Genomic DNA, 23,151 nt, shown 5'->3' on the forward strand with positions numbered 1-23,151 from the left:
TTCTTCAGGTTGCTGAGACAGACATGGAGCTGTTCCAGTAGCTCTTCTGCAAGATGACTGATAAAACCCAAATCTATCTTAGCTCACTGAGGGACGGAAGAGGGGAGACCAGGCTTCCTTAACAGACTGGGATCTGAACAATGAACCACCTCTTTTAAGTATACCTTGTAACCAAGGCAGTGTAGTCACTGCACAGAAGCTAGAGTGCTATGTCCCTTCTGAAACTCTTGGTGGTTACCTTTTCTGAGAGAGAAAAGTGACTCTGCCTTTGTTGATCATGCAATTTATTAAACAACTGCTTGCTCAGTTGTAACATGATGCAGTAAGAAATAAGTTCCTGCTCCTCATAGAGCTTATAGTCTTATTGAGCTAGTATCCAAATGAAGGCAAATAATAGAAGAAATTTCAATACTACCTGATTAGCTTCCATGCCAAATTATGGGGACCTGCCAGTCTGGGTTTCAATAAAGGAGTGGTTGCTGCTGTTGTGGAGTCTGGCAGTGCCATCCACTAGCACTTGCAGCCAGACTTGCCTTATCTCTTCAATGTCATCATCACCTGCCACCTCCTTCATACCAGTTAACCCTTTGGCCAGGATTAGTTGCATTATTCTACTCCTGCCAGCGGAACAGCAGGGCCACAATGCCTGGCAGATTTCAGGATGACCTGCCCTGCCATTCTTCGTGCACTGAGAGCTAGGCTTTAAGAAGGAATGCAAGGAGGCAGAGAAGAGGGTATCCACATGTGGTCTTGCATGATTGCCAGCACCCAGATCACTGATCCCCCGGCTGCTGGGCAAGGGACTGGGCCTCTCGAGTCCACTTGATCATGGTCTCTGGGGAGCGATACAGAAAGATGAGCTTGGAGAAGAGCTGTTCTTCCAGCTCAAGGTCCCCCATTTCCCTGACCAGGAAGATGTCGGTGCAAAGCTTGAGGATGCGGTCCACGTTGGGGAGCTCCTCGTACATGATGGAACGGGAGATGCCATTGAAGTGTTCCCGGATGAACTTAGCAATAACCATGACCACAGATACATACAACCCAACAATACTGTGAAATACATGGGGAGAAAGAAAAAAAAAAGGCCTTTACTATGTTATGGGGTACAATGTAGTTCTTGCTACAATTATTTTTATTTTGGGTATATTACAACTCCCTCTGTTGATAGAGATCCCAGTCCATCTATAACTTACAGTTTTAAAGGACTTGTCCACAAGATTCAGAACCAGGATTTATACCCAGGTCTCTCCTGACTCCCAAGTCCAACACTTTCTACCTCACAATGCTATTTCCCAAAATTGGGGGAAGCAGGTGGTGATGAAAAGGGCACTGCTGAAAGAGAATAAATTGGGCCCCAAATTGGATAGAAAGAGGAATGGATTGAATGCATTTGAGAAACCACAGTACTTCCCATGATCCCAAGCTGCCCTAGTGCCACAACCTAACTTATAAACAAAGCCCACAAAAGTGAAGCTGTATGGTTGTGAATCTAGGAATACCTCAATTTCTGAAGAACCAAAATTCAAGCAATCTGGTTATTTCTAAAAACAAACCCAACAAAATCCTTTACACTTGCCACTGAAGCTGTTTTGTGATCAATATCAATTTTGTCATCTTTCTGAAAAGCCCATCTCTCTCTTCTCATTTTTGCTCATGAAATCCTTAGTAGTCCTAAAACTTTTTAAATAGGGGGCCAGTTCACTGTCCCTCAGACTGTGGGAGGGCCGGACTATAGTAAAAACAAAAGCTCACACTGTCTCCGCCCCTCAGCCCATTTGCCATAACCGGCAGGCCGTATAAAAAAACGTCCTCAGCCCTCCACATCTGGCCTGCAGGCCGTAGTTTGAGAACCCCTATTTAGAAGGTAGGGGTAGACCTCTTTTTATCTTATGGATGGATATTTTGAAGCCCTGAGAAGTTTTAATGATTTGCCCAAAGTCATCCAGCAGGGAAGTATAATAGTCAGGCCCGGAGTCCAGAATTCCTTCCATTAGATGACAATGAACACTTGCATGTTGGCTTCCTGCTAATCTGAGTTGTGTTTGTGTTCATTGCCCAGTGCTCACCAGGCACTCTGTGTTTGTAGGTACATTGCTGGGGATACTTTTTTTCTTCTGTTCAGACCTGTGATTTCTTTGGAGTAGGAAAATTCCTTAGTGAGGAATCTCAATAGAGATCAGCACCTTCTCTGCAACTTCAAACCTTAGGAAGTTATATAGCAGAGCATTTAAATGACCTGCCCAGGGTCACTCAGCCAACATGTATAAAAGGAAGGATTTGAATCAAGGTCTAACCACCAGTAAACATTTTTGACAGTGCCTGTAGGGAGTGTACTTATACGTATAAAAAAGATGCTCTTCAATAATCTCTGTACAGTTTTAAACTTTGAAAACTTGAAGTTCTAAGGATCATAGACTTTATTTCTTGTTTCTTCCTAGTTCATTTAGCTATTTGTGTAACTAGAAAAGTCAGTCTTTCTCTGGGCCTCCCCTCCCAATCTAAAAAGTGGGTAAAATTAGACTCATTGCTTCAGAACTATTACCTATCATATAGCAAAGCTGAGCCTTTTTGCAACATCCTAAGGACAACCTGGGTTCTTTCCAAATAGGAAAGTTCCCCCCAGGAAATACTTGATTTCTTACCCATATCCCGCAAGGAAGCCCAGGCTCTGAGGGCTGACTTTGTCATTGTAGATAATAATTTCGAGGTCCTGACTACAGCCTTGGTTCTTTGCACAGCTGGGTTTCCACTCCTGGATAACCCACCACTCTGTAGTCCCAGAGCCTGAGGAGGAGGCATTAGCTGCCAGTTGCTGCAGCCGGATAGTGATGTTTCTGTAGAAAGCCAGCTTGTCGATGTCTTGGGGTCTTTCAGAATGAACTGAAAGAAAAAAGGGATCTATTCAAAAGCAGATTACAGACCTCTCCTTACTGAATAGAAGTCAGTCCTTAAAGGACAATGCCTCCTTTCTCATTTAAACTTGAAAATCCTGAGACTATACCTAATATATCAAGCACAGATCTTCCATGGTCTGTGGCAGCCATGAAAAAGGGTCTTAGAGCTAGGAAAATCCAGGTTCAAATCTTACCTTTGACTCATTGGCTCTTTGGCCCTGGGCAAATAATTTAGTATAAGCACTCAGTGTACAAAACATCTCTTCAACTCTAGAGATTGCAGAGAAGGTGCCAAAATGTTTCAGGAAAGGGAATTTCCTCATCTGAGAGTTCCCTATGGTAGTGAAATCATCTGACCACTCCATATGCCCTATTTTAATCTCATGTAATTTACAGATGAAGAAATTGAGATACAGAAAAATTGTTACAATTCAGATTTCTATAGTACTTTGAGTTAATCAGTTTTCCTTATAACAGCCTTACAAAGTAGGTAGTAGAAGTATGATTCTGTCTTACAAGGAAATGGAGGTGCACAGGTGAGGTTATCTTGCCCATAACAGCTAGTAAGTATTAGAGCTAGAATGTAAACATAAGTTTCCTGATCAGAATTTCTACACTATTTGCATTGCACCAAATGGCCATCAGCAATGATGAAGACTAGAATCAGGGTCTCCTAAATTCCAAATCAATATTCTTCTTGTCCAAGACAAATTAAGTCTGAGTCCAAATTTTGTCATCTGTAAAATAATTCACTGACTTTATATCATAGCAGGGACCCAATTTGAATGAATGCTAATTTGGTTAAAAGTATATTTTTGATGGTGTCAGTCATTTAGGAAAAATATTGTGTGCAAGGCACTGTGTAAGCCTCATAGTTTAAAATTATTCTAGTTAAAACTGGCTCAGTTTTGGTTTTGTTGGGTTTTGGTTGGATGGGAACCACTTTGTTTCATTTTATGATTCACTAAAAACAAATGCAGTATTTGGGCAGCATGGATTTGAGGCCCCACTCCAATTATGTTAAGGAAAGTAGTCTACTTCCCTGAGCTTCCTGTGAAGAGTTCAGTTTACTGGATATTATTCTGTAAAACCGGAATCAAAAATTTGTACTACCTAATTCAATCAATTAAGATTTTTTAATGTGCTAGGCACTGTGCTAGGTGCTACAAAGTCAAAGGAGACAATCCCTGGCCTCAGAAGTGCCCTTTCTCTAAGAAGGCACTTTGCATATTATAGGGTCATAGATAGAGAAAAGTGACCCATCATTCCTATCACTGCTTCCAAGCTTGTTACCCAAGGTTCACAATCAACCTGCATGGTTTGGGTTCATAATTCAGGCTGTTTAAAGCCCTTATCTCTCAGAGTTGTGGTGAGAACTGAAAGAGGGACAAATGGGAAGGCACTTGGAATAAGTCACGTTTCTATAAGAAGCATTTTAGGGCCTAGAAAACGCTTTGAAAAGGCACATAGCAAATAAAATGAATGCCATAAGGTGAGAAACAGTGTGATATAGTGAATAGAGTGTTGCATTTGGAGTCAGGAAAACTGTATCTGAAACTTGGCTCAGGCTCTTATTAGGTGTGACTTGACCCTAGGCAAGTCACTTATCTGAGTCTCAGTTTCTTCATCTGTATATGGGCTAGACTTGATCTCTAAAGTCTTTTCTAAATTTTAGTCTATGATCTTAAGATCAGGGAAGCAGTGATCTGGAAAAAAAAAAAAAAGCAAAAGCAACTTTATATCTCCAATAAAGATAGGATATCCGAGATACATAAATGGTTACTAGAAATACACAGACCAAAGCCATTTCCCCAATAGATATTGTCACGGATATATAAATAAAGAGTTCTCAAAAGAATTGCAAATTATTAACAGTATTCAATAATACTCAAAATCATTATGAAAATGTAAAATCATTATGAAATATAGGTAAATCACAATCATTAAGCAGCTATTATATGCCAGGAACGGTGCAAAGCACTAGGAATACAATCAAAAGTACTCCACCACTACCACCTTCACCCCCCAAAAAAAAAACCAATCCCTGTTTTCAGAAAACTCACTGTCTAATTGAAGAAACAGCACCAAAAATTAAAAACAAAAAACTATGTACAAATAAGATAGAGAACAAATTATAGATAATCTCAAAAGAAAGGCATTTAGATTAAAGAGGACAGAGAAAGGTTTCTTGCAGAAGATAGAACATTACTAGCAGGAAAACCATAAGGCAAATTTAAGAAGAGAATTCCAGGAATGGAGCTCGGCCAGTGAAAATGCTTTGTCAAGAGGTGGAGTGCATGCAAAGGATAAATAGAAGGCTAGGGTCATTGGATTTCAGAGTACATAGTGGAGAGTAAGGTCTAAGGAAGGCTTTAAAAGCCAAACATAGGGTTAGGGTATTTGATCCAAGAGATAACTGGGAGCCACAAGAATTTATCCAAAACTGGGTGATATATTCAAATCTGTATTTTAGGAACATCAATTTGACAGCCAAATGGAAAATAAACTAGAATTGGGCAGTGAAGGGAAAAAGAGCAGATATCAATCAACAGGTATTCTATTAATCTAGGTGTGAGGTGATAAGGACCTCTTAACAGGGTGGTATTACAGTGTCAGAGGAGCAAAAAGAACATAAATGAGAAGATAAAAACTACAGGACTTCATAATGGATTGGATGAGGTGGGGGACAGGATGGAACAGGGATAAGAGTGAAGAGTTGAAAATGTTGAAAGGCTAAGTGACTGAGAAGGTGATAATATAAGCAAATTAGGAAAAGGGTAGGGTTTGAGAGGAAAGCTAATGAGTTCAATTTAGGGCACGCAGAGTTTAGAATGTCTAATATGCATTTCAAGCTGTCCAGTTGGCAGCTGGAGATTCGAGACAAGTAGTTGGGAGAAAAATCAGCACTAGAGAAGCAGACCTGAGAATCATCTACATAGAGATAGTTGAATCCCTGGGAAGTTGTCACTAAGTGATATGGTATAAGAGGAAGAAAAAAAAGAGGGCCCAGGGCCAACCTTGAAGGACACTCAAGGCTATGGACACTCATGGAGCTATCTGAAGATACAGCAGGGACTGAAAAGGAAGACTAAAGGGAATTCAGTGTCACAGAAACCTAGAGAAAAGATAATATTAAACAGAAGTATCAAAAACAGTTGGTGCTAAAGTGACATCTAAGATCGCATGAAAAATAAAAAAGCCAGGATTCATCCTACTTAAATCCAAATGCTTCTCCAGCTTTTCTTTTAACTACCTCCATTATGACCTCACAGAATTAGCAGTCTAGTTCTTTGATCTCCCCTTCCACCCATTCTATTCTCTGCCTTCAAGATTATAGTTATTTTATGTGCCAAAGTATATATTTTAAGCAAAATGTCTTCTTTAGCTGGGAAGAATCACAAATATGATCAGCTTCAGTTAGGGGCAGATCTCAAATGGTTCAAATGTAGTCTGGGAAAAGAAGTCCCCTTACCCTTAGTAAGAACAAGTTTGGGGCCATATATAAGGCTGATCATTGGTCTAGATGCCTTACCAACTTCTAAGCGGTGAGCAATCTTAGCTTCTGTTCCAGCAGTTGTCCTCAGAGCTTTGGGAATCAGACCAGGAAGAGTTCTTTGATGGGGGGGAAGGAAAAAAATTACTCATTATTTTGTTTTACTTATTATGATTATAATAAAATATGGGTAAGCTGATGGTGATGCTGTTGGCTACTTAAAGAAATGAAATTTTTCTAAAGTCTTCTTACATTTCAATTCTGCTCACTCCCTCCTCCACTTAATTTTAAACATCAATTTAAAAATAATCAGGGATCTTTTAATTTAGAAGTCAAGAATTTGGTGACTGGATTCATTATGAGATGGAAGGCTTCTGGAATTCAGCGGCATAGATTTTGATATGCTAGGAGGGCCAGAAGCCTGCATCAATCCTGAAATCAGACTGAGATACTTGTCTTTTGCACCAAGTGTTACAAAACAACAGAGTAGTTCTAGTCCTGTAACTATATAACATTTAGAAAGTAGGAAGGGGCTAGGTTATGAAGAGCTTTAAATGTCCAACAGGTAAAATGAAAACACTGGAGTTTGTTGAGTAGGGAAGAAAGAAATCATCAAATCTTCTCTCTTGGAACTCACTTTGGCAGCTGGGTAGAAGATAGATTGGAATGGGGAGAATGTTAGGGTCAGAAGACCAATTGGAAATAATTACAACAGCCTAGATGTAAAGAGATAAGGGTCAGAAATAGAGTAATGGCTGAGTGCATGGAGAGAAGGAATGCTTATGGGATGTTGTAGGGGTGGAAATTAAAAGACTTGACATATATGGGATTGTATATATGGGATGATTAAGAGTTGAAGATAACCCCAAGTTTATAGGCCAGGGTGACTGGGAAGATAGTCATACAATAATGATAAGAAAGATTGGATGTTGGAGGGGAGAGATAACGAATTCTGCTTTGGACTATGGTAAGTTTGGGGTGCCTACGTGAATCCAGTTTGAGGTATCCTAAAGGTAGGGGAGGGAGAGTAAATATTAAACCAATTCAGGAAAGAAATGGAGTTGTATATATAGATCTGAGAATAATCTGAGGTCTATAAGATTTCCAAATATATATAAGTATTCTCCAAGAATAGATAAGGGCAAAGTCTTAGGAAAGAACCACAGGCCACAGTGTGACATAGAGGAACAACCAGCCAAAGAGATTGAAAAGGAGCATTTGAACAGATAGGAGAACCTGGAGAGAAGTGTCTTGAAACCCCCCAAAAGAGAGAGTACCCAGGAGATGATCAGATGATCCTTGTCAAAGCTAAAAGGAAAACAAAAAGGATAAAGACTGAAAAAAGGCCATTAGATTTTGCAGTAAAGAAACCATTAGTAACGTTTAGTTTTAGTTGACTAGGTCTGGACCTAGATTTTTTTTTTCTGAGGCAATTGGGGTTAAGTGATTTATCTAGGGTCATACAGCAGGAAGTGTTAAGTATCTGAGACTAGATTTGAACTCAGGTCTTCAAGGCTGTTGCTCTGTCCACTGTGGACCTAGATTTCTGAGGGTTTAGAAGAGAGAGTAAAGAAAATAGAAGTACCTACTTTTTTTGATAGATAACTATCAAGGAGTTTAATTGAGAAGAAGAGGAGAGATATAGGATGATAACTATTAGAGATGCTCAGATCAAATGAAAGGGTTTTTTGTTTTGTTTTTATAAGGATGTGGAAGATACAGGCATTTTTGTAAGCAGAAGGGAAAAGCCAGTAGATAGTGACTGTATATAAGAGTGAGTGGGGTCAATCTGTTGGAGAAGATAGGTTCAAAGGTTCATGTAGAACAGTTCACTTTGACAAGGGAAAGAGCCACTTCTTCATCCAAGACTGAATTGAAGGAGGAGATTGTGGAAGAAGTTGTCTGAACAATGAGAGATGCAGGGAGGCTGTTAGGTAATGACTTCCATTTTTCTTTTTAAAAGGTTCTCAGCAAAAAGAATGAGAAAAAGAATTGTTGTAGGAGGCTTGAGAAGAAATGAGAAAGTTTGGGATGGCTAATGTGGAGAATGAGATAGTAGAACAATTAGGGATGAGTACAATGATTTTCTTGAGGATTCTGGAGATTAGATGATAAATGTGTAGTTGGTTCATGGTTTCATCATTTCTGCCAGCTCTTTCCCATTCCAGAATGGGAATAGGTACAAAAAAAGGGGGGATGGTAGGGGTAATCCTGGAGTGGAATTTGGTAAGATGCTATTGGCAGTAGAATAAGATGGTAAGAGATTTGAAAGCAGATAATGATGGATCCTGGGTCCCTAGTTGGAGTTAGTAGAGAGAGCCTTTAGTACTGATAAAATTATTCCCCGAGGCAACGAGGCAAGCAGAGAAGGGCATTGATGGGGATTAGTTCAGTCTTATAGTTTCACTTTCTGTGGAGGTTGCAGGTAGCTCTATTTTACTGTGTCCAGCCAGAAATCCAAGTTTGTTAAACTCCTGAGGTTAAATTTCCCCCATAAATCTATCCATGGCTCACCCCATCTTTGCTTTATCCCTTTGGATTAAGTCTACCATGTCACTCTACCTTGTGGTGTCTTTCCCCCCACACACTCATGCCATGTGGTATCTTTGCTATCATTATCCCATCATCCCTCATGGTGTCTTTCTCCTTCTTGTAGCTAACTAACTCTTTTAGGGTGCTAAACACCTCTGTGGATTTAGCCTGCCAGTTAAGGGCATATTCCAACCTCATGGGATATTCCCTTTCTCCTGGTTTATTGTGAGTTCCATTAGGGAACTTGTCTTTTCCCTTGTTAATTGTTACAGTCCCTTTCCTTGCTAATTATATGCTCTCCCAAATCTATTTCATTACCACTCCTGGTGTCTATTGTATCTCTTCATTTTGTCTGTACTCTTCTCCTAAATAAGCCTAACTTTTCCCAAAGAGAATGGTCATTGTAGATTCCTGACATAACCAAATCCCAACATTTGATGCCTACATTAATCTCCTTGTGCTAAACCCCAATCACATCATTTGGAACTAGGAATTGCTTTCCTAAACCACAGCAGATGATATTATAGAATTATAGAATTGAGTTGGTTTATCTAGGTGTTGAGACAGAAAAGGAAGCAGAATGTAGCCAGTGTAAGGGTAATAACCTGGAAAAAAAAGTTGAGAAATAGAGGGTATAAAGGTCTGGGTAAGTATGAAGAACAAAGTTAGGGGTCTCAGGATATAAGAAAAGATAGAATGATTAAAGATTGAAATCAGATCAAGGAATAGGTCACTTCAGCTACACAAAGAGATGGTCATTCCCTGAATCTTGCCATCACCCAAGGGTATGGCTTTTCTTCCATATTCATTTACCGCAGAATTCCTTTGGGAATTCTGCGGTAAATGAATATGGAAATGAGGGTATTTGTAAAGTAGGAGCAGGATATAAAGAGAAAAGACTTTGAGCCAAGCACTGAATTTATTAAGGAAGGAAGGGGAATATTCTAGGAGTAAAGAGATAATGACTACTAAGTTATGGAATAGATGGTGAATTTGGATAATATGAAGAGTAGAGTCTAGAAATGGCAACTGGAGGAAAGAAGCACTCTGCTTCTCTTTCTGTGACCTGACTTATAAGGAAAAATCTAGCTAGTACAGGAATTAGGGCAGAGTTATTATTAGAAGGGATCCGGTTTTCAGTGAGTTCCAGAAAAATGGAAGAAGAAAAGAAAAGGTTTGATGAAAAAAGATTGTTAATTATAGAGCAGGTATTCCATCTGTGGAAGATGCAGGCAGATCTGAAATGGGATATTGGGGCAGAGTTGAATTTGTAAGAGACCAACCTTTGAGGGTAAAGGAATGGGTTTTTACATAAACAGCTAGGGGTTAAGCCTCACTGGGATGGGACAAGTATAAAAGAATATACTAATCTTTGAGGAATTCATCTATGTAGAGTATCAAAGGTTAGAGAGAAAGATATTAAGAGAAGTTCATGATGAGATCATTTGTTGTCTTCCCTCAATGTCTAACCTTGTAACAGGTAGTAAGATGTTCTTGGAGGTCCCTGCACAGGTAAGATTCCTAGGGGATTCACACCTCACCTGAGGAAGGGAGATCTTGAGCAGTGGGGACAAGTTTGCCACAAACCATCCTCACCCTTACATGGGATCCTTGTGAATTATTTGCATTTTCCTTGCAACAACCTGGTGAGATTAGTGGTGCTGGTATTATTGTGATTATTTTATGGAGGTTGGTTGGCTGCTATTCTTTGGAAACAAAAGGGGAGAAAACGGAAGTTCAAAAGAGAATTTTTAAAAATGATCATAGAATAGAATGATGCCAGAAGTAGGAGTTTTCAAAGAGTAGAGAAAGAGGTCATAGGACCTAGTCCCAAGGATGTACTACAACAGGAATTTCATTGTATGTTTTAAAGGGAATAAGGACAAGGAGCAACACTGATTTAAAGAAAAATGGGTGCATCTACTGTAATCACCAAGTCTTACAATTATAAATGTCTATAGAGATCAGTTTGATCAAACCATACCTAAATGAATACCCTCTGCAACATTCCTAACAAGAAGTTATCCATCTCTTCCACTTCAATAATTCCAGTCATTGGGAACCCATAATTTACTGTAGGACAGCTCTGATTACTAATATGTCCCAAACCTGCATCTCTGCTACTTTCCTAACCTTGCTCCTAACCTTAAATTCTAGTAGTAGTTACTGTCCTACTGGGTACCCAACTGGCCAGTTAGGCAACACAATTTCTTTCTTTTTTTGCTTCCTTCTTTCCTTCCTTCCTCTCCCTCCATTACTTTTTAGGTATTCTGCCCAAAAGAATATCAGGTTTGATTACTGAAACCTAGCAAGATATTTTGGGATTAATGGGATAGATTTCTTTTTTAAAGACAAGCCTTAAACCCAAATAATTCTGGCTCTCATTGATTGGTTAATAATAGGTCCCAGCCCAACTCTAACTTGATGTTTGGATTCTGATGACTCAGAGTGAATGTAATAGTAACTGTTTCTGTTTTGGCCCAAAACTCTGAAGGTTGTCCCTTCCCATATTGATTTTTTTTTCTGATTAGGTGAAAGAGGCCATTCTTTGCTTCATTTCTTCCCTAGCCTTAATCTATGAATGTTTGTTTTAGACAAACAGAGAAACCTGGGAAAGAGTTTAGCTTGAAAAGGCTAAGGCCTTCCACTGCATCCAGGGCCATCTCCAGTCAGTATGATCTATTTATTGCCACTGCACTCAAATGGAAGAAAGAGTGAGTTTGGTGACTTTACACCCCTCACTTAAATCCAATTCACTTGCAAGTTATAATATCTCCTTCCTGATGTCATGGTCCAATTTGAAAATGAAAAATAAATAACAAATCCTAAAAGGAAATCCATGTCAGAAGACATAGAATTTGTGTCCTTAAGAGTTTGAAGGATGATGGAAATTCAAAAAATAACTTTTGCTTTCTGTAGTCCCCACACATATTCTGTTATGCTCAGCAGAAAACAGGCCACAGCTTAAAGAAGCTGCAAAAAGAAGGTGAAAATACTTACATGGGCTCATTCCTGACGTGGGTAAGCATTTGGACAATTTGATCTCTCATTTCCTTATCTTTGTAACACACCGTGTACTTGCCGGATGCTTCAACATTCTTGACTATAGAGACATTCCTGAAAAGGGAGGATGAAGTTCAGTGAGAAATGCTGAGTTAGACCCAACTAAAATCCACAGGGTAGAAAGGGATGCTTCCTGCCCTCTCCCAAGTTCTGATTCAAATTTTGCTTCCAACATCCTGGCCCCAGCTGCCACAACCAGGGAAATGAAATTTTAATTGCTTGTGGTCTCAAAGCATAAGCTGCTCTAGCCCAGGCACATTCTTGGGGACACCCCACCCAAACTGCCTGGGGACACATGAGCCAGAGGAGATGGGGAGTGGCCCCTGAGAAGGAAGGATGGTGCTGGTGAAAGCCTGTTCTCTTCCCCATTCTGTTCTTCTGCTACCTCACTCCCACTTGGATCATAGATATGATTATTGCTGAAAGGGGTTTTATGGATCATCTTGTTTAAACCTATTACCCTCTTATTTTACACACAGAGAAACTGAGTTTTGTGGCTGTGGGTGGAACTTAACAAAGTTCTCAATAAGTATAATAAGTAACAGGGCTGGGATTTGAACAGAAGTCCTTTGATATCACTCCTAAAATCCTATACAGGCTAGAAATAATTTCTTCTGAACAAATTAAATAGACATTTGAATAAAGGTGCTACTTAAGAGTAACTTTTACAAATCAGGCAGTGGTATAATGGAGAAAAAAACATACTAAATTTATAATCATAAGACCTAGCTTCAGAGGCAGCCAGATGGCACAGAACACCAGCCCTGGAGTCAGGAGGACCTGAGTTCAAATGTGATCTCAGACACTTAACCCTTCTATTAGCTGTGTGATCCTGGGCAAGTCACTTAACCTCAATTGCCTCTGCAAAAAAGACCTAATTTGAATTCCAACAAAGTTAGAGTCCCCAGGCCAGTATTGCAAGTATGGTAAAAAGAATTCACAAATTAAGTTTGTCTCCAAAATTAAGGGACAAAGATTTATTACACTGGCAACAGTGGACTAATCCCAAATGGACTAGCAAAAAACTAGGAGCAAGTAGATAAAAGTATAGGAAAAGGATAGAGGGATCTGGTATTTCATGTTGCTGATATGCTAATTTTTATTATGCCCCTCAATATTTTATAGTTTAGAGGTGGCAACAGAAAAGTACCGTATCATTTGTCTTGGAAACCCTGTTATCACAGACCAACAGATTGGTATCTGGCAGTCAGTGCTATTTGAGAAATTACAGTATTGTCAAGACTTAATGGTCTCAGAGCTACTTCCACATTTTCCCTGGAAGCTGTATCCTATAGTACAGCTATCACAAAGTAGAGACTATCCTCTACAACTATTCAGTCACAAGTGGACAGACAAGGATAAGATTATGGACGAAAAGAACAGTGCACTGCACCAGAGGGAAGAAAAGAAAAATTGTAAAGAGCCATCTGCAAGCAATAACCCCAACAATCTAGCACACAATAAGGCTTCCCTCAAACACACACACACACACACACACACACACACACACACAACTTTTCTACAACTTAAAATCTTAGCTGTTCTTCCCTTAAAAAACATTTTTGGAAGATTCAAGAGGACAAACTTCAAACTCCTTTCTATGCTTTCCTAAAAATTGAGGGAGAGAAGGCAAGAATTTGGAACTCAAAGTTTTGAAAAATGAATATTAAAAAATTATTTTCACATGTAATTGGAAAAAAATAAAATAAAAACTTTCCCAAAAAATGAAGGTTTTTGTTTTGCTTTACAGAGCAGGTAAATGTTCCTATGTGAAGAAATTTTAAGGGTTTGGAGCAGGAGAAACACAGTCCTCTCTCTTTCTTGTTAGCCTGGGCATCAGCAAAACAAAGGAAATTTGAAGTTCCTTCTGTGGCTAGGGAAATAACACAATCATCTTACTTTAGTTTTCAGATGCTGAATCCTTTGGCTTCCCCATGAGCATAGCAGTCCTCCAAGCAGTGGGCATGAGTTTGTACCAAACCAATCATAGCAGGCATTTACCATAGACTAAACCTTAAACTTAAATCACTCTGGTTTTCCTTTATTGGTCAAAAATTGGTCTTACCCAAGCCTAGCCTCACTTGATCATTCTTTAGGTTCTAGTGGCTCAGTAGGAAAGTAATAGTAATTGTTTCTGTTTTGGCCAGAAACCTAGAAAGTCTTCCTCTACCATATTGGACTATCCTTAGAATAGTTCTGTGAGATTAATCATACAAAGCTCATTATATGACCTGCCCGTGGTCATAGCTAAGATACCAGACTGGGAGGCTTATGATCAGTGACTCTTAACTTTTTGGGTAAGTTTATATTCACTTTCTCCTTCTATTTATTTATCAGGGATGCAAACCAGTCAGTGCAGACATGGCAAGTTCATGCTGAGTATGACCAGGAACAGAATAGACATAAATAAGCATACTCTTCCCTTAACAAATGGTAATGGGGTCATGTGACAGTCCAAGATCTCAGACACAATAGTGTTAAAATCATGAAAGTTAGAGTGTGATGGATGCATTTGAGGAGGCAGTGCCATAGAGAGAGGAAAGAACATTGGCAGTGGACGACAACTAGGATTTAAGTCCTGCCACTTTCTATTTATTTGTGTCACTTTGGCCAACTTGACTTGCCTCTCCTGGTCTTAATCTCATCTTCTGTATAAGTGGAAAGGGGCAGCTAGATGGCTCAATGGATAGAACACAAGCCCTCAAATCAGGAGGATCTGAGTTCACATGCAGCTTCAAGACACTTAATAGTCCTAGCTGTGTGACTCTAGGCAAATCACTTAACTCCAAAAACCTCTCAAAAATCAATTTTAAATAAATAAAGAGATTACTAGGTAATCTCTTAAGTGCCCTTTTAGCCCTAACATTTTGTTTCAGAAACTTAACCCCAGTTAATTAGGAACTGTTAATTGGACTTGACTCCTACCTCAATCTTTGTATTTTATAAATCTTTGCATTTGCACTTTGTAAATCTTCAGATAACTATACATAAATTTAAATTATTATTATGATGATGATATATATTCCTAAACTACAAAGCTGATCAGAAAAAGAAATAACATGGTATTGTGGATAAAATAGATGCTTGCAAACTAGAAGTTGCTGTTATTATTGTTCAGTCATGTCTGACTCTTCCTGACCCCATTTGAAGTTTTCTTGATAAAGATACTGGAATGGTTGCCATTTCCTTCAGCAGCTCATTTTACACATGAGGAAACTAAGGTATACAGGGTAAAGTGACTTGCCCAGGGTCACACAGCTAGTAGGTGTCTAAGGCCAGATTCAAACTCTGACCTTCTCCAGGCCTGGTGTTCTATCACCTGCACTACCTAGCTGCCCCACAAACCAGAAGACCTGGCTTCAAATTTCTTCTTTGCCATGAGCCAAGTGAACTTGGATAATTTAGCCTCTCTGCATATCCATTTCATCACCTATGAAATGAGGAGTTAGACTCAGTGATATCTAAGGGTCTTTTCCACCTCAAAATTTTTGATCTAATGAGCTGCCTCTTCCCTTTGTATGTGATGATTGCTGGGATGTAGGCAACCATTCCCACTGCTACACGAGTGCGCAAAACATACATCCAGCTATGTGTGCAGTACTCATTGTATATGTACGTGTATAATCGTTAATGGAAAAAGCATTAGATTTAGAGAGAAGACATAACTTCTAATCCAGATACTTTTCTCTATTGTCAGTGCGGTCTTGAGCAAGTCACTCTACCTGGTCTTCAGTCTCCTCATCTACAAAATCAAGGGGTAGGACTGGATGGTCCTTATGTCCCAACTACTTTAAAATCCCACTGAATATCCTGAAATGTTTGTCTTCAGGTGCTCAAACATGGAGAAAGTGTCCTTGATAGGTTATATTTCCAGTTACCTCTGAATGGTCCACATCGAAGTCACATAAATCGCTGTGGCAGTGGAGAGCTCAGTGATCATGGCTGCTCGGTTGGCGGGGCTGATGTTCCAGAGCAGGCTGGCATGGCTTTTGATTTTTGCCACAATAATATCTTCTGCATGATAGTTTGATATAAACTGCATGGCAGCCTTGCAAAAGATTGGGGAGGAAAGGAAGAGAAAGGGAAAGAAGAATAGGTAATGTGAACTGGTAATTGTAGAACATGGACCCTAGGCCATAAAGACCATACAGGTAAGGTGTTCTTCAACAGGGGACTATAATTTTTTTTTTGTATTTTAATAAATTAGTTTTCTTTATAATTCAATTTTTTTTTTAATATTATGCCTTTAAAAACATTATTCTGAGAAAGGCTCCAAAGGCTTCCCATTATGACAGTGGGGCCCATGATACAAACAAACAAACAAACAAACAAAACAAAACAAAACAAAACTTTAAGAACCCCTGTTCTAAATCAAGGCTTTCATTATATAGAGGAAGAGAAGTGGCATGGTAGATAAACTGCTGGATTTGTAGTCAGCGAAACCTGAGTTTGAATCCTGCCTCAGATACTTAACTAGCTATGTGACCTTGGGTTTAAATTTCCTCATCTGTAAAATGGGAGATCATAATAGTTCCTCCCTAGCAAGGTTGTTGTGAGGATCAAATGAGATAATGAGAGAACATATGCAAATTACCTAGTAAACCTTCCAGGCATATACTTATAATGAAGAGGATGATGATGAGGCCCAAAGAACAGAAGAACTTTGCCCAAGATCAACCTACCAAGTTAATGACAAGGATGATAATGAAATCCAAATCTCTTGTCTTCTAACCCATAGATCTCTCCATTATGCCACATGAAGAATCAAAGATTAAAAAATTAAAACATAAAAATGCTCTCTTGTAATCTAAAGATACAAGGTCTCCTTAACCATTCTTAAGGGGGGGACAGCTAAGTGACACAGTGGATAGAGCACTAGCCCTGAAGTCAGGAGGACCTGAATTCAAATTTGATTTCAGACCTTAATACTTCTTAGCTTTGGGACCCTGGGCAACTCACTTAACCCCAATTGCTTCAGTTTAAAAAAAAAAAAAAAGCATCCTTAAGGGCCTTCCAAAAGAATATACAAAAACCTGAGGTATCTTCTTGGTACTTAATTGCCTAATTAACTAACTTATATCTTAACTGCATATGTCCTCCCACCACTAAGTGAACTAAGGTAAGAGAGAAAAGAAGAATAGAAGAGAAATAAATCTTCATGGCAAGTTGATTTATTGGTGCTTTAAGGGATACTTACCGGATGGAAAGCATACTGAGCTGTCAGGTTGTCAAATGCTTTCTGAGAGAATGGGATAAGATTTTGCTGCTGAGAACTCATGGTAAAAAGGGTCTAGGGGAAAAGAGGAAAAGAAAATAACATTGAATTTGGCAGTGATCATTCATTAAGTATACACGATGTCCCAAAACTTTGAGTGTATTTTTAAGTTGTAATAGTTAACAGCTTTAAAATTTATATTTAATATTAAGATTTAATAACTTTAAATAGCTTTGAAAAGCTTTAATATCTATTAGCCTATTTTAGTGGCTGTTAAAGCTTAAAACCACAATAAGACTTTTGAGACACTGTGTTTATTAAGCATCTACTTATTGTGTATGTACCTTTGGACTATACACACTGTGGAGACACAAAGGACCCTAATAGTGCCTCAAGAAAAAAATCAAGACTCAAGAGGAGACAACACACACACACACACACATACACACATACATACTCACACAGATGTTAAGTAACAGAAAAAGATAAACCAATAATAAATTACATTTCTATCATACCTTAAAGTTCATAGCATGCTTCCTCTCGAACAATCTGGTGAGGTGGGTAATAACAGCATGGCCATCCTCATTTTGTGAATGAAGAAACTGAAGGTTGGGGCAGCTTTGTGATTTACCTAGAATTCCTCTGATCCATGAAATGTTGAAATCTGGACCAGAACCCAGATCTCTTTGACCCCAAAACTCACTTGATTTCCACCACACCATGCTGTCTTTTTCTTTATCTTTGGATGTGAATTTGTGTGAAATTAGGTAGTTCAAACCAAAGGTGGTAAGAGACTAGGGTTATTATAAGAGATGGATATGGGTCCCAAAGAATAAGTAGTATTACTAGAAGCATAAGGAGGGTGAAAGAATTCCAAGTTTATAGAAGGTAGATGGCATAAAACTATATTGGACCAGTAGGTATATATATATATATATGAATATATGTATGTATATAGGAGCACAGTGAGAAAAAGCACTTAGTTGGAAGAGAAGATTTGACTTATAGAAGAAAGAGTTGGAGAGTTAGGAAAGATTGACTAGAGACAAATAATGGAGATTTGAGAAAGCCAATCTAAATCCTACTCCCCACTGCCACCATTTTCCTTGCTTTCTCCCCCCCCCCCCATTTCCTTACCTCATAACCACTGATGGAAATTTTGATGGAGACATCCAAGGGCTGGTTTGTTATTCCCCCCACTGACTTCAATAGAGACATGAAAACCAGTGGGAACCACATAAGGAAAACTAGAACAAAAGTAATGACACCACCCTGTCCGTATTTCACAATCTTTTTCTTCTGCTGCCCTGGTGGATGGGGATATTTCTACAGAAAAGAATAGGGGTGAGAGAGAGGAAATAGAAAGGGAAAAACATAGTTACAACACTAGAAAGATGAAGGGTTGCTCTCTTTGGGTTGGACAAAAGCAGATTGTAAATGGAAGGAACAGCTAATGATAGTTTAAAATTGTAGGGGCAGGAAAGGAAAGTTGAAGTTGGGAATTCATAACCCTTAATTCCATCAGCCCAGGAATAATGATACCCAGGATTGAGGCCAAGATGAGAGCAAAGATAGCACAGGACTGGCTATTAATTAAGTGTGTAAGGATTTAGTCTGAATTATCAAATGCTTAGAGTGTTATGCAGAAGTCTTAGTGACAGGAATAAGAGGGGTTCAGTGTCAGGTTGAGGAATAAAGGGTGAGGGAAAGAGAAGGAAATCACTTTAGGATCACAGAACTTATAGTTAGAAGGAACTTCAGAGATCATAAAATCTAACCCCTTTCATTTTATATATAAACAAACTGAGGCAGAAGGGGAGATGTGCTTTACTCAACATCACAGAGGAGATATGTTTCAGTAAGTAATCTGATTCTAAATCCAACACTCTTTACCACTCCTACATACCTCTCCACCCCTTCTTGATGGGCAGCAGTTGATGGGAATAAGTAGAATTTACAGAATGACAGCCTGTCTGGTGGATGACCAAACCATTCCACATCAAGTTCTGCTATAAACCAGAGAAGCAGCCAATCACTCTCATCTAAGGAAATTACTGTGAGCAGCTAGGTGGAGCAATGGATAGAGCACTGTCCCTTGAATTAGGCGGACCTGCACTCAAGACATTTACTAGTTGTGTAACCTTGGACAAATTACTTGACCCTCCTCATCTGTAAAATGAGCTGAAAAAAAAAAAAGCTGAAAAAAAGATACTACTCTGGTATCTTTGTCAAAAAACCATCACCAAGAATCACCAAGAGTCAGATACAACTGAATGAAATCAATGTGATCATACACCTTTTCAGATTCCCTCCAGCATTTCATGATGAAAACGCCAGCATATAGGTCCTCCAGGCAGATCCAACTAGATAGGCTGAGGGCAGTATCAGTCCATATCCAGTCCATAACTGCTCTCAGCTCCAAAAGGAAAGGCAAAAATCGAAAACTGGAAGAGGAAACAAAATCCAGGATTATTTGCTCCATATCTGCCAACTCAGCCCTCAAAGTCCTGAGGAATGAACTCTTATCCAGAGCTTAAAGGGAGGAGGGTTGACACTCTTAAGAACAGATATGGTCTCCATTCTAGATATTTCTAAACTATTCTGTCATGTTTACATTGCTATTCTTCCTATATTCTTCTGAAACCATTCCCTATGAATGGAACCTCAACAGGGAAAGTATATTTGCAAGTGAACCAATCAGATGTGAAGTTGGAAGAATATTTGGAGGATGAAATCACACCCCAAGGCAATGTTTATGAAATGCAAAATACAAAGAGAAAAAAGTGGCAACAAGGAGAATGCACATGGCATACAGCTATTTTTAAAATCATTTCACAAAAATCTCAGAGTTGGCAAGGATTTCAGAGATTACTTTGTCTAGCTTATACTAGAACTGAAATCCCTTCTGGATTATGTGAAACTCACTACATCCCAAAACAACTATTCCACTTTGGGACAGCTCCAATTGCTTTACAATTCTGTAAAGCCAAACTGTTCTCCTGCAGCATCCACCCACTGTTCTTATTTCAGTCCTCTGGGATTAAGAAGAACACATCTAATTGTTATGCCTCATAGCAGTCCATCAATAATGAAAATAAAACTGTCATGTTCCTCACTCAACCTCCAATATCTTCTACTCCTAATGAAACAGCCCAATCTTTTTAACTGAAACTCTTATGTGTGACAAGGCTTATCTTTGTCTTGACTGCCCTCCTCTCTCTACCTCTGTATGTCAAAGTCCTTAGAATATGATATCCAGAATTGAACCTAATATCCTAGATGCTATTGGACCATTAAGATAGAGGACAGCAAGGTTATCCCCTCCCACATTCCCAGCTTCTCTTCAGAATACTTTTGTTCCTGCAGCCAAAACTCACATTTGTACAGTTTGGGCTTTCACATCATAATGTTGACTCATATTGAGTTTGCACTTCATAGAAACCCTCAGGCTTTGTTCATATCTGAACTGCTGCCTGGCTTGCTACCATTCCCTTGGAAGTATCTGCCCTAGTCTCCTCCCATAAGTAAGTTGTGAGTCACAGAAAACAACAGATATTGCTGTATTTTATACTTGGATACCCAAAATTTTATTCTAGTACCTATAGCCTTTTGGAAAGATCATGGGATAACTAAAGACTCAGTTCTGACATAAATATTTTTGAAGTTTTCCTATAATTACCCATTATAAGATGAGGTTTTTGTAGAAGGTATAAAGTGTTCTTATTTACCCTTTAAATAGGAATAGATTAAGAAAATTGAAGTTTTTGGTCAGAAAGTTGCCCAGGATACGATTTGGATAGCCACATTTGATCTGATAGGCTGACAAACCAAAGTAAATACATTTGACCAGGTACCAAATCTGAGCCACGTAGTTTAAACTGAATCTCCTGCAAGCAAACAGAAAAATCTGTTATTAATAAGATCCTGAAGACTCAGTTTTCCATCTGTGTCATGGGGAGAATAACCCCTATTCTATTATTATAGTATGGAAAAATTTTTAGTTTTTTTCTGGCTTAAGTATTTCTCCATTCAATAAACTCTCTATACCCAAAACCATTCTCCCTCCTCCTGCCTGGTAACTTCTCTCTTTAGCCCTGCCCTGGTCCTGGGGAACCTAGCTAATAGATATTTCTCTTTCCAAGGTGTGGGGGAGAATCAATTCGACCTGTGACATGTCCTTCCCCCTCCTCCACTCCCCCATAAAATATCAAAGTAACGCTCTTAAACTTTCCTGATCTTGGAGCTGCCTTGAAGCATAGAATGAAGATAAACTGAGGAGTCCAAAATTATTTGTGGATTCCTCCTTCTGCCCTGGTCTGAGGGCCATAAAGCCAAGGTTCTTTGACATCATCTCTAATTCTATTCCTTCCCTCTCCTGTTCCAGACCAGCTTTAGAATTGCCCTAAGACTCCTTTCCTAGTTGTCCTAAGTCTCTCCTCTGTGCTTCCTTGAATAGCTAAGTTCCATGACCTTCTCTTTTACATCTTCCCTTAAAGGTGCTGAATAAAGGAGCCTACTGTTTTTAGCATTAGGCTAAATCTCCCCATCCAATTCTTCTATTAAGTCTTTTTTAGTACCAGCAACAGAAACTAATGTCTGAATAAGGCAACGGCTTAGGAATTTTAGATTTGACACTACTGATCAGAGAAATGCAAATTAAGAGAAATATCACTACACACCTGTCAGATTGGCTAAGATAACAGGAACAAACAATGATGAATGTTGGAGGAGATGTGGGAAAACTGGGACACTGATGCATTGTTGGTGGAGCTGTGAAAGAATCCGGCCATTCTGGAGAGCAATTTGGAATTATGCCCAAAAAGTTATCAAACTGTGCATACCCTTTGATCCAGCAGTGCTGCTATTGGGCTTATATCCCAAAGAAATACTGAGGAGGGGAAAGGGACCTGTATGTGCCAAAATGTTTGTGGCAGCCCTATTCGTAGTGGCTAGAAACTGGAAGATGAATGGATGTCCATCAATTGCAGAATGGTTGGGTAAATTATGGCATATGAAGGCTATGGAATATTATTGCTCTGTAAGAAATGACCAGCAGGATGAATACAGAGGGGTTTGGAGAGACTTACATGAACTGATGCTGAGTGAAATGAGCAGAACCAGAAGATCACTGTACACTTCAACAATACTACTGTATGAGGATGTATTCTGATGGAAGTGGATATCTTCAACATAAAGAAGATCCAACTCACTTCCAGTTGATCAATGATGGACAGAAACAACTACACCCAGAGAAGGAACACTGGGAAGTGAATGTAAATTGTTAGCACTACTGTCTTTCTACCCAGGTAATACCTTCGGAATCCAATTCTTAACGTGCAACAAGAAAATTGGATTTACACACATATATTGTATCTAGGTTATACTGTAACACATGTAAAATGTATGGGATTGCCTGTCATTTAGGGGAGGGAGTAGAGGGAGGGAGGGGGAAATTTGGAAAAATGAATACAAGGGATAATGTTATTAAAAAAATTACTCATGCATATAAACTGTCAAAAAATTTGTAATTATAAAATTTAAAAAAAAAGAAATTTTAGATTTGAAAGAGACCTTTAGAGATCATCCATTTTTCAAAGAACAAAGTGAAAGAAAGGCAAGGGAGGGAGGAAGGAAGGGAAGGAGAAAGGGAGGAAAAGAAAGAGGGAAGGAAGAAGGAAGGAAAGGAGGAAGGGAGGAAGGAAGGAAGGAAAGAAGGAGGGAAGGAAGAAGATAAGAGACATATAGATAGGTGATAGAGACAGAGATAGATAGATGATGGAGAGATAGATGTTAGAGAAAGAAATAATAGATAATGGTTTTCTCTTTGTGTGGTGATGTGGAAATCCCTATATTAAACTTTAATCTATGATGCTCTATATTAGACTCTTTAACTTCTTCTCTTTTTTATTTCTGACAAAGGCTGCTCAACACAGGGAAGGTTTTGTAGTAAA

General features: G+C 39.0%; 1 protein-coding gene across 1 annotated transcript in view; it reads right to left on the reverse strand.

Annotated features, from left to right (window-relative positions):
• Positions 1-375: 375 nt before the first annotated feature.
• LOC141552740 (piezo-type mechanosensitive ion channel component 2-like) overlaps positions 376-23,151 on the reverse strand; it is a 91,677-nt gene continuing 68,901 nt past the window's right edge. The window contains exons 38-46 of the mRNA XM_074284752.1: positions 20,929-21,087; positions 19,497-19,644; positions 18,338-18,526; positions 17,180-17,272; positions 15,861-16,030; positions 11,920-12,036; positions 6,427-6,506; positions 2,643-2,880; positions 376-1,050 (exon numbers count right to left, since the gene is read on the reverse strand). Coding sequence (XP_074140853.1) covers positions 774-1,050; positions 2,643-2,880; positions 6,427-6,506; positions 11,920-12,036; positions 15,861-16,030; positions 17,180-17,272; positions 18,338-18,526; positions 19,497-19,644; positions 20,929-21,087 — 1,471 coding nt within the window. The 3' untranslated portion in view covers positions 376-773. The remainder of the gene's footprint in view (positions 1,051-2,642; positions 2,881-6,426; positions 6,507-11,919; positions 12,037-15,860; positions 16,031-17,179; positions 17,273-18,337; positions 18,527-19,496; positions 19,645-20,928; positions 21,088-23,151) is intronic.

This window comes from Sminthopsis crassicaudata, chromosome 2, assembly GCF_048593235.1.
Source record: "Sminthopsis crassicaudata isolate SCR6 chromosome 2, ASM4859323v1, whole genome shotgun sequence".
NCBI lineage: Eukaryota > Metazoa > Chordata > Mammalia > Dasyuromorphia > Dasyuridae > Sminthopsis > Sminthopsis crassicaudata.